This window comes from Etheostoma cragini, chromosome 13 (assembly GCF_013103735.1).
Source record: "Etheostoma cragini isolate CJK2018 chromosome 13, CSU_Ecrag_1.0, whole genome shotgun sequence".
Classification (NCBI taxonomy): Eukaryota; Metazoa; Chordata; class Actinopteri; order Perciformes; family Percidae; genus Etheostoma; species Etheostoma cragini.
In genome coordinates, this window is record NC_048419.1 from 535,292 (window position 1) to 552,334 (window position 17,043).

The 17,043-nt window shown below is 40.7% G+C and overlaps 1 protein-coding gene across 1 annotated transcript in view; it reads right to left on the reverse strand.

The window, feature by feature from the left end:
• auts2a (activator of transcription and developmental regulator AUTS2 a) overlaps positions 1 to 9,108 on the reverse strand; it is a 288,031-nt gene extending 278,923 nt beyond the window's left edge. The window contains exons 1-2 of the mRNA XM_034890751.1: positions 8,411 to 9,108; positions 6,769 to 7,505 (exon numbers count right to left, since the gene is read on the reverse strand). Of these exons, the coding sequence (XP_034746642.1) occupies positions 6,769 to 7,056 (288 nt within the window). The 5' untranslated portion in view covers positions 7,057 to 7,505; positions 8,411 to 9,108. The remainder of the gene's footprint in view (positions 1 to 6,768; positions 7,506 to 8,410) is intronic.
• Between the last annotated feature and the right edge of the window lie 7,935 nt (positions 9,109 to 17,043).

A 17,043-nucleotide genomic window follows, 5' to 3' on the forward strand; every position in this document is an offset into this window, starting at 1 on the left:
ACACACACACACACACACACACTGATGACACAACTTAATCCATCAACTATGATGCTCCACCGTGCCCCGGCTTGAATATGTCCCATCTGTTAGGCCAGTGGGGATGGGACAGATGGGTGTGAAGCTGGAGCCTAAAATTAAAAAACTGATATCAGCAGCACAAACCATAAATAAAAATTGGCACAGGCTTGGGATTTCCACAGCTGTTACAAAAACATTTCTCCTCCAGCAGACACATGGTTATACAGTACATACCCCTGTTATGGACAATTTGTCAGTGTGATGTAAAGCCTGCCGGGAAAAGCATTAAAGCTCTTTGTAATCGATTGACTATCTCCTCACTCAGCTAGTATGGTCTGCTGTTTGGTGCACTTAGGCATGACATGTCAAATCCAGTGCTTCTGTGCAACCTGATGCAAAACAGCCAAAAACTGGTTTAGTACTTCTTTTTTTCTGTCCCGAATCTAGGCTGCAAAAGGAGGGATGTTTTTGAGGAAATTTTCCAGGGGAAACTAAATTCTTGACTGTTGAATTCACTGCTGCAGATGGTCCACACATTCCCCTGGCAGCTACAACTTCAGTCATTTATGTACATGCACACATCACAAATATGTAATCAATAATGGGTAATGACAAGTGACACTTCAAATGTTGTTAATGATCATTTTTCTTTACTATTCCAAGTAATAACTAGAACCGCAAGCCGTTATGACGGGGTCCGAGCCTCATCACTCCAGTCGTCCAGACACGAGTTGACCCTGGCGACCCGGGGAGCAAACGTCAGGGAGTATCGAGAGGCGGGAGCCGCAAGGTCCCCGGTACAGTGCCGTTGCAAATATCCCAGAGCCCCGAAGGATTTTTGACCAACTCTGATCTGTCAGGTTTTATTTTCTATAAAAGAAACACTGGGCTATTAGAATATTTGTGCTGCACTGAGGTCACTTGTATGTTAAACAGGTCCACAGGTCGGAGTCCCACTGCGTCGAGGAGTAAACTTCCGCTAAATATGGGCGCCTGCTCTACCAGCTGAGCTGTATATTGATCCCACACACACACAGCGATGCCACACAAGCATTCGTGTTGTCTAAAACAGTTCTGTACACAGCGGTCTCCAACGAGAGAGGAAAGGCGTTACCGTGGAACGCTATCACTCTTTCATTTATCCCCTAAATGATGGTGTATTAGGTTATTACTGTCGCTCTGTTAAGGGCAAACGTTCCTCTGTACTGTCGTTACGCCGATCACGGAGATCTGATTGAGGCTAGACTTTACAGCGCTTGAGGAACTTGTGGAGTTTTGGACCAGTTCTAAAAATGGCACACCCCCAACATGTACGGTTTAGGCTATAGCGGTAGTTTTACGCAGAGAGAAGAAGAAAAAAATCCTTAGAAAACCAACAGGGTTCCACAGCCCTCAGGCTTGGATCCCTATAAAGAACAATTCTACACTGCAGGCCCCAAACTGCTTGTGTCAGGTCTCCACGTCTATCCCAATAGTAGGCTTCTCTCCCAGTCTCACCCATATGTGGTGTTATGCAGTTATGTGCCCAGTGACATGCTATACACTGTTTGTGCATTAGGTGAATCCATTGTCTTCTGTTTTTATGGTGTGTGACAAATTAAGTTAGAGGGGAAAGATGTTTGGAGAAACAACAAAACCTGCAGGAGCTCATTGGGGCATTGGGAATTAGGAATCCTTTCCAGACCTTTAAAGGCAAAAAAAGTCCAAAACAGACACCGCAAATGTACTAATTTACACAGTGCTGCTTTTGTGCTGTTAATGGTATTATCACAAGCAGTCAATCATGTAATACACTGCGGTTAACGTGCTGAGCAGGAAGATGAGGTGTTGTTATTCTAGTAAAATACAGTCTAGCCTTTAGGCACAACGTTGAACAGCAGTGAAGGTTGGAAAAGCAAAAGTGGGATTGGACAGGAGCCCGATCAAGCCTGGGTTAGGCATTAGATGCAGAGATGCAAGTTGAGGAGAATTTATCTGTGCATGCGTTTATACTGTAAAAACTGAAAAATCAGAGACTACTGACTATTGGGAAATAATGAGCAACATTTTAAAATCAAGTCTGGTCAGTAGGAGCATGCTGAGGTTAGCTACACCTTTTAAGTGAAATGGGTGAAACAGCAAAGGTTTTAGAGGAGAAAGCACTCAATAATTTAGTAATTTCTTGCAGTGCTTTAATAGGTTGCTGCTCAGTCTCAAACCAACTCCATTAAAAAGGACAGCTGCTGCTGTGTACTTTGATCTCAGTGCAGTGAATGAACACTCCTCAATACTTCTTTGTAATGTCTTGTACAATTTAAAGCGAAAGGGTTTAGGCTTGGGAAAATGCGCACTGAGCTCAAATAAAATAACTTCCTGGCAGTTGTATGCCTCTGCCAACCAGTTAAGTTGCAGTTTATATCCGAGTCTGTCCAGACTCATATAGTGAGGATTATGAAGGAATTCAATAAAAGCAAAATAGATGGTATCAATAAATTGACATGTTATTGTTTTCCATGAATTACTACCTAGACTGTGGCGGCCCCCATTTTTACACTTATAAATCATAAATAGAAAAGATGTCTAATGTTGTCTTTCAACAGGGATCGAATTACCAGCAATTGAAAAAAAAATAAAGACAAGAAGCAGGGGTGGAGGGGCCTTCGGCACACGAGCCGTTCCCTGGACCTGAGCCTGCTCTATGTACAAGTATGAATGAAGTGGTCAAGTGTAAAATACTTTTATAGTGTCCAAACAATACAGTATTACACTAATAATCCAAAAATAACCGCATAAAGTATGTGCTCTGTACATTAAATCTGCAATGCTAGAAAAATTACAAAGCATGAAACTACATGGTGCTTCTCCACTCAATAAAGAATATCAAAATGCCTCGGAGCTATAAACAGCTTTATGATCATAGTCCATTTATTCACTGTTAAACCGTTACGTTGCATTGTGCTATCATTTTTAATTCAATTTAATTCTATACAAGTAGGAATCACCTAATTGATTTCTAATGTTTTCAATAGTTCAAGGGATACAGCAGAAAGTTTTTCTAAGTCATGATTGCGGAAATTACAGCTAGGATGGTGGATTTTACTAAGGTCTTGTTTAAAACTACAAAGTCATTAGCTTAAACAGTGTGTATTTTAGAAGGAAATCCTGTATTCTGGATAAGTGGAAGGCAAATAATGGTTATGTTGAGACTTGGTTGTAGGTCAAGACAGTCTGATGCTGATCAGAAAGAGAGTAATAATGTGCTCTCTAATGGTCATGTTTTATCAAAACAGCAGCTTCCTACTCAGCTTCTCTTAACTGTCGGCTAAGTTCACTCCAAACTGCAACAACCAGCAAACAGCCCAGTAATCAAGACAACAACATGTTGTAGAACATGTACCAAAAACTACTTATCTAAGGAGCCTCATCAAGAACACTTGAGCCCTGAGACTGCAAAAGACAAATGCAAAGCTAACATATCAGCATGCACATGTGAAGCAGGCCTGGGAGCAGTGTTGCTCCAGCACTGGGGTGACAGATGGAGAACACTAGCATACACCTCCAGGGGTCTGACCTCATCAGAATTTAACTTTACCCAGACCGAATAAGAGGCATTGGTGCTGAACGTGTGCATAGTTCCATATATCGAGTCTTTTGACAGTGTCAGGCAATAAAAAAGAAGTCAACACAGCTCTCTATTGTAAAGAAAAGGTTGTAAAAGGAAATTTACCTTAATATTACATATAAGAGGGATGTGACTGAAATATAACTAACATAATAATTATAGACTGGAAAAGTTCGGGATAAGATATTGGATAAACAAAATTGATTTAAGCTATGGAGCCAGTGAAATGCAAGAAAAGCTCATACAAGTCTGATCCATTGCTGAAGATTGAAGAGAAGACAAATCATTCCCCAACTACTTTGTAAAATTGTATTGTAGATGGTCCATCATTCTGTTATAAAGCTCTTCAATAAATGCTCATCTCTGAGTCTTTACAGGGGGACCAACAAGTGTTTCAAGATTTCTTATAGGAGCAACCTTAACCTTTATTAAACCTGGCAATTTTTACTTATTTCTGTCTTAATCAGCAACTTTCTGATTAAACCTCAGTCATCATTTTAACACTGTCACATCAGAGAGCTGCCATTTAAAATATGCCTTCTACCGTTGGCTTGTGAACAACTTAATGAAAAGTAAGTGGGGGGTCAAGTGGCTCGCTCAGGGGCACTTCAGAGGTAATAACTGGGCTGGGATTTCATTCTTATTCCAGGCCTACATTTCCAAGACTGATCCAGACATTTAAACCACTGACCTCTTACTCACAAGCCTGACCCTTCAGCCTTTAGGATCCCACAGCACTGTTTGATGTCCCTGCATTGGTCCCTAGTTATAAGACAAGCCAGTTTGACACTGTATAAACATTGGATGTATATGCTGCTCTCTTTTGAGCATTGACAATTATTCAATGTGTCAATTGACAGAAAATGTCTGTGCAACTATTTAAAAGGAAAGATTAATCACAATTTTTTAAGTAAAAATACCAAGTCGTACACGGATTCCAGCTGCTCCAATGTAAGAACTTGCTGCTTTTCTCGATTTCATATCCTATTGTAAACTAAACATCTTTGAGTTTGGGGCTGTTCATTGGACAAAACAAGACATCTGAAGACATCACCTTGTAATTTAGGTAATTATCATTATTATCTGCGATTTTATCGATATTAGTTAAAACCATTTGTTAATCAAGGAAATAATCAGCAGACTAATGAAGCGGCTTGGTCCTTGGAACCACATGAGAGTGCTGTACTGCAACACGGTGGAACATGGTCCCAGTCCAGATCCCGCTTTCACTGATTGTGTGTAAACATAAATATGAATCATTACATTTGGGACACGGGGCAACAAACTGCTATTTTTAAAGCTCTCCAACAACTGTAAGCAGTAATACAATACAATATTGCCATCTCCCTTCACTTCTAGATGCGGAAGATGATATTGTTTGTTTAAGTTTGGTCACAATCTCACAAAAACACTCGTGTCTGTGTGTGTGTACGCATTTGCACTCCCACACAAGCAAGTAGAATTTTTTTTTCTCTTGCTCGTACTTGAACTCTGCATTTGTATTACTCAGTAAACCACTCTGTGACAAGATTGGTCTGTAACAAGTGCCTTCTAAATCACTGATTGGATATTCATGTAATCTGATCCTGCAATATTTGGATGTTTTTCATTCCGCTGACTGCAGTAAAAGGCTAAAACAATGTTGATTAAGGTAATGAAATGTCTAAATACTTACTACAATATACATAAAACTGTAAATCTGTTATAATCAGGTTTTTGGAGGCAACCGTATTACCGTTTATACTTTCATTTAAATTTAGAAAATGTTTATTAATTGAAAGAACATATTATAATGTATGTTTTGATTAAATACTGACTAAAATATCTTAGTTCCAGTCAAACATGTACTGACAGTGAGTAGAGATTACTTTTCTGTTATGCAATATTAGATTCATGTAAGTTCAGATAACACCTCATTGCTTGTATGTGCGGCTCTTAAGAATGTTACTTTGATTCAAACTGTGGAGATTATGATTAATAAACGGCAAACAACGAGGTCAACTATGAAAATGAATCTTCTAAGATGAATTACTTTCCTCTAGAGTTATTTACTTAAAACCTAAAACCTAAAAGCAATTCAGGTTGGGAGCCCGGTCTTGTGAAGATACAAACTATTTGCACTGTTTCTCCTGCTGAATCCAGATCAGGGTAAATATAATAATAAAGAGAAGCTAGAACATGTCTGCTGAAATATTTCATGCAAAATGTACAGTTGGGCTTGGTAGTATTTCCTGTGAAGTTAACAATGCCTTATAGCCACATATCCAGATGATTTAAAAGAAGCACCTGAAATAAGAAGTGAAAACATGGTTTGATGACTAGAAAAGAGTACGCAAAGAGCAGGAAAATGATGTGAATCACATGGTACTGTGCTTTGCAGTCACCTAATGAACACCTGCAGGAGAGCTTGGACCGAGGTGTTAGACAGCGCTCTCCACTAGCATATTCCATGCCACCGAACTTAAAGCACTTGTAACAGCTGTTCTGAAGGCCAACACTCACAAACACACACACACACACACACACACACACACACTTTTCTTTTCATTTGCCAACCATCTGTAAGTTACCATTGTAGAATGATATGGCAGTTGTGCTTTACAAAATGCTCGGTGGTGTAAATCATAATTCAGAACTATGTTGATAGAAGGCAGCCTGGGCCCAGTTTGTAGCCCAAAGAAATTGGATAGCCAGTGCACAATAAATGACTACCACTCTGAATAAACTGTTGTAACACTTATCAAATTGCTCTTTTACTCTGAAGCGTACAGAGGCACAACAGCCACTACAGCCAAAGCTGAACATCCCTCTTCTGGGGGACGGCTTTGCAGGGCAGTACACACAGCAGCAGCAGCAGCAGCAGCAGCAGCAGCAGCAGCAGCAGCAGCAGCAGCAGCAGCAGCAGCAGCCGCCTCTCAGTGACACAGATAGTAATCTCTGGCTGCAGCGCTACATCTGTTTAAGTCCAGCTCACACAACAGCCAAATATGCAGACAGGAGCCAAAACGCTGGGCCAGCCCAGTCAGAGAGCCACACAATAGTAAACACATCTTCACACACACACACACACACACACACACACACACACACACACACACACACACACACTGAATGGAGCTGAAAGCACTACCCTACGGTGTACTCACCTCCAGAGCCTCCAGAGTCACAAAGCCTGTGATAGAGAAGCCATCGATGATGTCCTCCTCAGCAGAAGTAGACTCCTTTCGCTTTCTTCGCGGGGGTCGAGGGCGGGATGAGGAGGGCTCCCTGTTGCCCTCCCTCTCTGAGTCGGAGGAGAAGCGAGAGACGGAGCCCTTGACATGGTTGTTCCTTATCCCATTTGATCTGCGGACCTGATCCCTCACTGACCTCGACTTCCTCTTCTTGCGGAGGCCACTGGATCGAGGGCCATCCATCTCCTTCATGGGAAACATCCAGATAAACCCACCTCTTACAGAGAATCACACTCTTCAAGGGTCAAACACTGGCACTGCTTGACCTCCACTCGTGTAAAAATCCCTGAGGAGAATCTCGGCAATATCCAAGCGAATGTTCTTAATCTATTAGATCCCAGGTAACCATGTAATATCCAACAGATAAAACCTTTTTTTGGAAATGCAAAACTGCATTGAGTCACTGAACCAAGCTAGGTTCCAGGCAAAGATCCCCAAAGGCAGTCCATCAAATCCTGCGACAAGAGGTGTAAAATGATCTATTAAACATGTTATCACCAAGCTGTCAATTCTGCCAGAGGAAGGGCTTTTCAAGTTAAAGCAAATATCTGCTCTGTGAACATGTCCCGCCACGGTGCGTTGAGCAAGTGACGCCACATCTTTCTTCTCCAGGAACCTACTCCTCTTACCCAAGGTCAGCGAACTCCCTCCTGCGAAATGAAGACACACAGAGATAAAGAGCATGCATTTGCAATATGTTCACTCAGCAAGTTCAACCTCGCATTTAGTCAATGAGCTTTGAGGTTCCAAAAGGTGCAGTACACCATACAGAAAGACGGCTGTTCCATTCTCCATAACATAAGATAAATGTTTCATTTGTGTGGCTACAGTCACATCTGCTCAGCATAATGTGTTTTCTTACCCTGCCCGATCATTAAGCCCTGAGTTGAGTTGATAATGTATTGCAAGTGCTCTTATACTAGTGCCTCTGAAGCTTTGGGCAAGCTTGTCCCAAAAACTCTTTTTAAGAATTAAATTGAATTAATTATGTGATGGAATGTCTACTTTGCTACTTGTTGTCTTAAGCCTTTCAACATGTAAGTGTTGCTGTTTTTGGCACTGGCTCTGCAATTTTTAGGTAACATACAGAGAATATGTATATCTGTACAAATGGGAATACTAAGTGTGACAATGTATCAGTTACAGAGTACACTGGTCCTATTAGAATAATTAAACAGATTGTTCTTGAGCCTAAAATAAAGCCTTAATTAATTAAAATGTTGTATTAAGAAAAATTAACTGTCATTACAATCGACTTTGCATTTGCTAAATGCATTCATTTATAGAAAAAAGTTACAGTACATTTCAGTGGCATTCATATTCAATTATCTGTCTAAATTTACATATTCATTGTATTCTTTTAAAATATCACCTTGACTTAACATCTCACTCACATCTTCCACAAATCAAAACCAGCAATATGTATCACTCTTTCATAAATGAAGGCAGATCTAATTGAACAGGTTTTACACATATTGTAAAGAAATCAAGGCAAATGTCATTGCCTTTTGATAATGCCATCCTGCACTTCACTATGTTCTTGAGCATGGCATACCTTCACAGTCTGACACTGAAGGCATCTGGCTGCTTTATGATATTAGGATGCAACATTCAACAGCTTGCAGTCTTACTCTGGATCTTTCTCAAAGCCTAGCCTATAGTCTAGGCCTAAAGCCACTGAAAGTCACTCTGGCATTGTAGTCTAAAACATATGGCTTCTCTATGTGTTCAGAATATTAATTATTAGCCATTACATCATAGAAATGGTATTCCATGTGGAAGAAAACCAAATCAACAACTGCATATTTTACCGAGCATTTCTCTGAAAGGCCATGCCTTCAAAGGCTGGTGGACATTTCAAACACTGTTTCTGCATCACCACACCAACAAAAAGCCATCTGCCAGAGTCACCCACCATCTTCAACTTTACATTGTCTACTTGGACACAGGTTGTCATGTACTGTAGTGTCATATGGATTCTGCAGCACACATTTAGTCCAGGAAAAAGATCTACTACACCTTGCAATTGTCTTTAACATGAACAATAAGGACCATTTACAGATTAAATGGCTATTAATTAAATGAATACATAACAAAGGCACATTCAAAAAAGGCAACTATGCAGCAATCATTCAAAAATATCTGCCTTCTAAAATCCCCAAAAAGGTATATCAACCTTTACTATAATAACGATCCTAAACCTTTTACCCCAAGCCTCTATGCCTTTAACCTGATGCCCCATGCCAACACACTCACACTCTCTCTCTCTCTCTCACACACACACACACACACACACACACACACACACACACACACACACACACACACACACACACACAATCTCTCTCTCTCTCTCTCTCTCTCTCACACTCACACACTGCACTATTATCGCCCAAAATATCGCTTATTGAAAAAACAACTATATTTTAGCACTCGCCCTATCTTTTGTAGCTCAGTAAGAGACTATATGTCCCTTGTCTTTGCTCCCAGTCCCTTTTTGTCTGCCTGTGCTGTCAGTAGAGGTCTCAGGCTCTGAATCCAGTCCAGCCCACAACAGCAGCAGCGGACTGGCACTGCCTCCTGCTCCGGCTCTCCAAGCTTCATTTTCCACTGTAAGACACAACAAAAGCAAGCCTCTCTCTCTCTTTTTTTTGTTTTTTGCTCCAAGACACGTCATGCAAAACGAAGAAATGCAAACCCTTGCGAGTGGGGAGGGGCCGTCCGGACAAGTTGCCGGCCTTCGGTCACTATTAAAAGATAACGCACAAGAAGATTTGGAGCTGACAAAATAAATCCCGCAAAGGAAAACCATAAGGTATCTCCTCTCTCTCCAGATCCGAGCTTCAGGATCCCGGAGAAGGGGGACCGGGCGCAGTGATACGGCGATGCCGCAGTGCCGCTTTACAGGCTGCACGCTTCCTCCTCGGCGCAAATAGTGCTGTCTCTGGACATCCGCCAGGCTCCGAGTTCCATTAAATAATCCACTGTAGGCGATATAACGTGGAACACAGCGGAACCTAAGCCAGACAAACACAGTCTGCACACCTTTTTTACCTTACTTATCAATTTCAAACGCATGATTTTTGTAATGCATTTGTAGGGCAAAACCAATCATTGTGAATACAAGCAGAAGTGATAAGTTATTGTATGAAAGAGCAACGCTAGCTGTGGTGAATGCACGTTACTTAGCTAGTAGACCTCGGCTGTATCAGAAAAGCTGTTGATTAAAAATAGGCTTTTATTAGCATTAATTAGCCTGCTGAAACTAACAGGAATTTGAAAAGTATGCTAATAACTCCTACAAAGCTCAATATGTTTTATTTAACTGGTGAATAATTATGTATTGAAGAAGGTAACAAGTGAGTAAAAGCACGCCTTTTATTGAAATGTGTTGAGGGATTCAGTTCGCCAGCGTAGTCAGTTATTATCTAAGTCATTTATTAAAATATACATTACACGAGCCTGTGGAGGCTAATGATTTAGCTAGCTCAGGTGGCTGCTTCCGGTCCCTGACGCAGCTACCTGAGCTAGCTAACGCACTGGGACCAACCAACACGTCTCTCCATTCAACACACACTCACAGAAACCTCACCTAAGATTGCTGTAGCAGTGAACATTGAAGCACTAAATAGGCAGAGTATATTTTTCGGTGTATGTACAGTCATTTATTTACCGTAGAAAGCCGCTTCTCTGCGTGTTGGTAGGCTATCAGAGCTGGCCGTCAATCAATTAGCTGCACCTGGGGGTTCCGCGTGCCACTGCGTGTGAGCAGGGTGTCATGCATTGGAAGCCTGTACTGTAGTACACGTGCTATTCTTGCTGGATACAGTGACTGGTTAAAAAAAAATATTTGAGCAAACAGTTATGGTTCCTTAGCACATTCATGACCGCTGCATAATTTACTGTGTTGATATGGTGTTGCCCTTGAAAGACAAACGTGATTACTAAGAGTGCAGTTAGTCAAAATCCATAGAATAATTTACCAGGACTAAATGTGTTCACACCATGATAATGAGCTGTTGGGCTTGGGGGTCAGACTAAAAAAAAATCTATTTAATGACACATTTGGCCCTTGGAAGATGGGATAAGCAGTTTTCCTGACATTTCACAACGATTAATTGAAAAATAGTTGTGAGATTAATTGATGATAAAAGATAATCAGTTTGCAGCCAAGCATATTTAGTTTTACAGAACATACAGCATGGGTTGTGTCATCAGTGCTGCCTTGAGGCAGATGTCACACCAGCTTTACACATATTGATTTTTATGTCCATGAAGGCCCATGGGATGAGCATTAACAATGATTTGAACAAAACAACAGTGTGAATTTGTGTGGTAGTAGTGGCATCAGTACTGTTCGTATGAATCAGTGGGTGAAAGAGAAAGGCACTTCATAACAGTTGGTTGAGCATACAGTTACTGCATTGCCACAGCCTCATAACACTGATCAAATTTAAAGTAGGAGTGAAAAATGATGGTGTCACACCTCTCATGAACAGGAGTCACTGATTGTCTCAGTATGCCAATGAATGGGTCCTCTGCGAACAGGGGACCATGGGTGGGCTGTGTATTTTTAGCCTTGTTTAATGATGCTGAGGCTGAGTGGTGTGGCTCAGAGCTTGCTGAAGTGCTTCAATTCCCAGGCCCCGGTGGAACAGGGACCCCACCGGCCTTTAAGAATAATGCCAGGGGATACACATGCACTTGACCCTGTCTCATCTTCCAGGAGGAGTGTCCTTGTGACAAAGTGGCATGGCCAGGGAGAGACGAGAGCAAGGCAGCTCATTCAGCTCTCCCGGCCACCACTCATTAGGTAGCGGAAGACAAATGTGCTGCCCTCCCCTCCCCTCCACCTCACCATAAGCAGCTTTAATTACACATTCGCCCAACTGTAACTTTCTCTTCCTCCACAACTTCCTTCACTGTCACACAACGCTCTGGATTTGGGGATCTGAGAAACTGAAAACAGGACTGGCATGTTGGCTACAAGAGAAACATATGATTTCTAACACATTTTCTGGCAGCACCAGTCTTGCATTTAGCACTTTGAATAATGATGACAGTGAAGTGACCAGTACCTTCCAGCCTCCACAATCCTCAGAACAACAAAGGGGTCAAAACTAATCCCTTCCACATGTGGCTTTTCCAACCTGCTAGAATAATGCTCCATTGACCCCCATCTGTGACTGGGGTTAAAGCTTTCAACAATAAAAAACAGAAACTGTGAACACTAAAGGAAAAAGAACTGAAGAACAAATAAAGCATATTTGCGGTCAGAACTACACTTACCTACGTTTTTAACCCCAATTTTCCAAAAAGTCTAATCAGGCTTTCATAAAGATTGAACCTTTTTTTAATGTTGCATGTATTTTCCTCACACGATGCAAGCCTGAAGGGAGCACATAATAGGATGAAGCCCTTGGGAGAAGTCAATCGCAGGCCAGCCATTCTGCAACTGTTGTTACCCTGGAAAGAAACAAAATGCATGTCTTCTGTTACAGTACTTATTTATCTCTATTTGCCAAGTCAGAAAACAACACTCCCTCTCTTCCTCTTCAGCGTTTAACTCAGACAGCAGATGGTTGGTAATTAGAGAATCAGATTCACAAAATAGAAACATACACATACGCAATATTATCCGTCACCTGCCTGTTAACATCCTTTACCTTTATCTTATTTGTGTTCATCTTCATCATTATTAACTCTACTTGACAGGAGGGAGACTCAAGTGGGATGTAATGACACTGAGCGTAATGCAAGTTGAATTGCTGGGTACTTATAGCTACAAAGAGATTCTCAATACAAGAATGAGCTCAATTTCCTCCCCCTACAGGTTTGCCTACAAGCCCTATAATAGCCCTTATTACTTGCACTGTGAGTGCAGAACAATAGTCCTCCTTACTAAGATATTCCCCTCTGTAGCTGTGCAGCGTCATAGTCACTTTGTTCTTTTCTATTATATTATCTTGGCAAATATGATTTCTTCGTGCAGTTAATCAAAGGTATAGTAGGGACGGCAGTGGCCCAAACACATGTGGGAGGTTTAATATTCATCAACACGTGATAAATACCTTTAAAGTGCATGTTAATACATGACAAGCACATGGCATATTCACTACTAAATTGTGGCACCGACCCCGTTCCAGAGATGACCTAAATTATGAATAGTGTCAACATGTCCCCACTGTCAGATTAAAGAAAGAAGCAGCATACACAGCGCTACAGAATGATGGGAGAATACATTTCACCAGAGAGATGAAACTGTCCTTAACACATAGATGTGAATTACAGTGATTGATCATATAAGATCAAAATGACTGAGGCTTGTACCTGTAATAATGACAGCATGGACTGAAAAAACTCACTGGTTTTAATATATGGGGGCTGTCAAAAATCCTCTTAGCTCATGGTTCTTCCACTGGCTCACAACATCAATCACTATCTGAGTATTAGATAAGACTCCCATTTTCCATCAGAGAAATGAGAAGCGGACATTAATTAAATTAAAAATAAATACTGATTATGTATGATGATTAAATCCATTGCACTTTGATCACACAGCAGTTGCTATGTGGATGCCACTATGATAACATATGAATAATATCTACCACACCTGCAGGTATGAAGACCTAAAGAACATGGGAATATTTCATAAGATTGTTTTTATGTATAAGGACACATCAGGCTGACTGGAATAAATGTGAGATGCTTTTTACATTGAAGACATTATGACACATCACAGGAGGAAAAGCCATTGGTGGTAAGTAGCTACTCAAGTACTGCATGTTGAGGTATTTCTACTTTACACTGAGTATTTCCATTTTATGCTATCCTTTCTTCTTCTACTCCACTACAGTTCAGAGGATATTACTGTATGTTTTAATGCACTAGACAATTTGACAGTTATTGTTGCTACTTACTGTTCACACTAAGACAAAAAAAGAACAAACGATGAGCTTAAAATACAATGTGCTGCCAGACACATTAAATTGCAGTTTCATGTTAAAGATTGTTATCATTGCTGCTTTATTTTTCACATGCTGCCTTTTAAAATTGTTTCATTTTGTATGATTGTAGTATAGATTGTAGATGTTACGTTGTTTGCATTCTGTGGACAGAAAAGGAACATATAATTGTACAGGGAAACATGTTTCCTTACTTTGCATATAACAAAGTTTGAATTGATTGAAAAAAATGAATTGAAGAAGAATTGTCGTAATCATCTTACAATCACCCAGGTTTATGTTGTTTTGATTTCTAATAAAGTATTGTTACATTGTTATACAGGTACTTTTACGTAAGTACAGGTAACATTACTGGTAATGTTGCTGGCGTACTGAGGCCCTGAGTAGAACCGAGCCATCATTAATGCTAATATAATGTTAGCAATATTAAAAGTCCATATATCTGCTGTAACAAAAGGCCTTCTGAAGAAGTGAACAAACAAATATCCACTAGTTGGCTCTCACAAGGTCCTTCAGTCTTAGAGCTGTAGCACAAGAGTATTCAATTTATTCTGTTCAACAGTTGAATTATTTAGTTATAAATACATGGCAGGTTTTGATGTCAGTTGTTAGGATGGTCTCTTTATGAACTCCCCTTCATTTGTAATGCCAAGGATAACCTTTCACTGCATGTTTCAGCTCTAAGAGGAAATCATTTACTCCTGTACTTTTTATATCAGTGGATGAGTCGATGCACTTAAGCTGCTGTTCTTGTTCTCTTCTCCCGGCTCAGAGGAGTATGGTAATTTTCCATATCTGTCATCTGTGCAAATAAACCAAAATCTCTTCCAAATATAATCTCATGGAAAAGATAAAAAAAGGACATGAAAACAGAAAATAACACAAAACCAACATGCCGCTATGTGTACCTTCAGCAATGTGGAACCGAAATACAACCCTGCTGATATATTATTTGAATGACAAACCAGAATATTGAAAATGATAGCTGACCTACTAAAACAACACAACAATATATCTTCAACTAACAATGTGGTCAGATATGTATGCGCTGCAAACAAAATCCAGTAATCTCTTCATTTGAGCAGCACATCCACAGCTCAATTACAGAAACATTCACTCTAACTAATTCATGAGACGACAAGTTCAACATCAAGTTCAGCCACTTGAGATAAAAGAGAATGCTTTCAGCCTGCTTTACTCGTGTTAAGTACAACCCAGGCCTGATGGAAGCATGTGGTTTCAATTCCAACATAATGAAGTCATGCAGGGTCGTCAGAGGGACTGAGGTCGGGGAAAGTGTTGCCGTATTTCTGCTATTACAATGTCAAATTCATGAATAATGAGGTTACAAATTAAAGCTATGGCCTCATTCTCTTACAGCCTGGTGTGTAAATTATTCCTTGGACACGGATCACTTGTTCTGCCTTCTGTTCTCTTATTTCCAAAGCTTACATTGTAAATACGAACAACACAACCATGTCTACATTAACATCACCTATGGCAAGAAGGTAATCATTTACTTGTTTCTTTATTCCAAGGCTATTTGGATTTTTTGCTGGAATGTCAGTGACATGAGCCCTATTACTCTTGGGCATAGCTGGAACCAATGTCCACTGATCCTGTCCCCCCCATCTCTCCATATGCCGAATATAATAAAATAATGGATCTTCTGCCCTTGTGTTTACCTTGGTATCCTGTCCTTCTCCACATAAAGATGCAGACTACTGAAATTAGACTATTGTGTTGTATTCTCTTTTCTTAAACATTAAAAAAAATGAAAATGAAAAACTTTGTATTTCATCTTGCCGGAGAGAGAGCGTGGTAAGCCGTGTAAGAGGGGATGGTGGTTGTGTGTGTGTGTGTGTGTGTGTGCGTGCGTGCAAGAAAGAATTTGTGTGTGTATAGGGAGGGGCTCTTTCTGGAAGGGGAGGCAGGGATATTTTCCAATTACTCTGCACCCCCCCCCCCCCCCCCCCCCCATCTTGCAGGAGAGGGGAGGCAAAGTCAAGCTCGTTTATTTGTGTTAGGGGCTGTTCCCTCCTCCTTGGAGCAACCGTCCAATGCACACAGGATCACCCTAACACAATTTGTAAGCCTCCAAATGAAGTGGATGGTAAAAGACAAAAAAGATTTTTTTTGGAGGTGGGGGTTCCTGCGGGGAGAAATGGATGAGCAGAGGTGGTAAAGTAACAGAAAAAAGAGAGCAGGAGGGAGGTAAATACACTATGACTCCATTTGATTCTCATTTCTCTCCTACTGCAACGAGTTGCCGGCTTGCATTATTGGAGATGAGTCGTTTTACAGTCATTAATTTACTGGCCCACCTACTGCAGCAGTCCATTATGGAAGGAGCTAGCGTCATCAGAATGGAACCTCAGGGGTGACTGTGCTTTTACAACGTGTTTCATTAGGTGCCCATAAACACACAATGTAACAGAAATATGGAAACTGTAAGCTGTGATAAAAACAAACAGACAATGGTCTATGCAACAACTACTTCCCCACGAATATCACAGACTAGCAGGGAGCCCCCGGGGATACAACTTGTAATGCACATGTTTTCTATTTCCATAATGGAAAGGCATTGTTCCCAAGGATTTGGACAGATTATAAGGATCAGAAGGATGATCTCTTTGCAGTATACTCTCCTCTTCTTACTGGTGCCAGAATGATCCAGTATGTCATCAAAAGGACACTGAATGTCAAAAAGAAGCAATGTAAATAGAAACATATAAGAAGATGCTTATCAGACCAGTGTGGTAGTAAGTTCATGGGTCTGTTCAGCCTCCATTGCCATGTATTTACAGTACACATCTTTCACACTGAATACACTTACGCTAGCTCAAGAATAACATCTAGAGCCTATACATCCTATAATTTCATTCCCTTTATGAAGAAAGAGCATGGTGTAACCCACAATAAAGCTACTCTTCTTAATAATAGTAAAACAGTTCAAACAGTTAGCTAAAAGTAATGGATAAAAAATTCTAATAAATAGCTAAAGTAATAAATACATGGTTGTGTTGTTTACATGAAAAATATTGTTACATCCACTTTTATGTAACAGTGTTATAAAACATCCACTTTATTATCCATGGGCTGCGGGTCTGTGGGGCTGGTGGGACTGCGGGTCTGTGGGGCTGGTGGGGCTGTGGGGCTGATGGGTTGTGGGTCTGTGGGTCTGTGGGTCTGTGGGGCTGGTGGGGCTGGTGGGGCTGTGGGG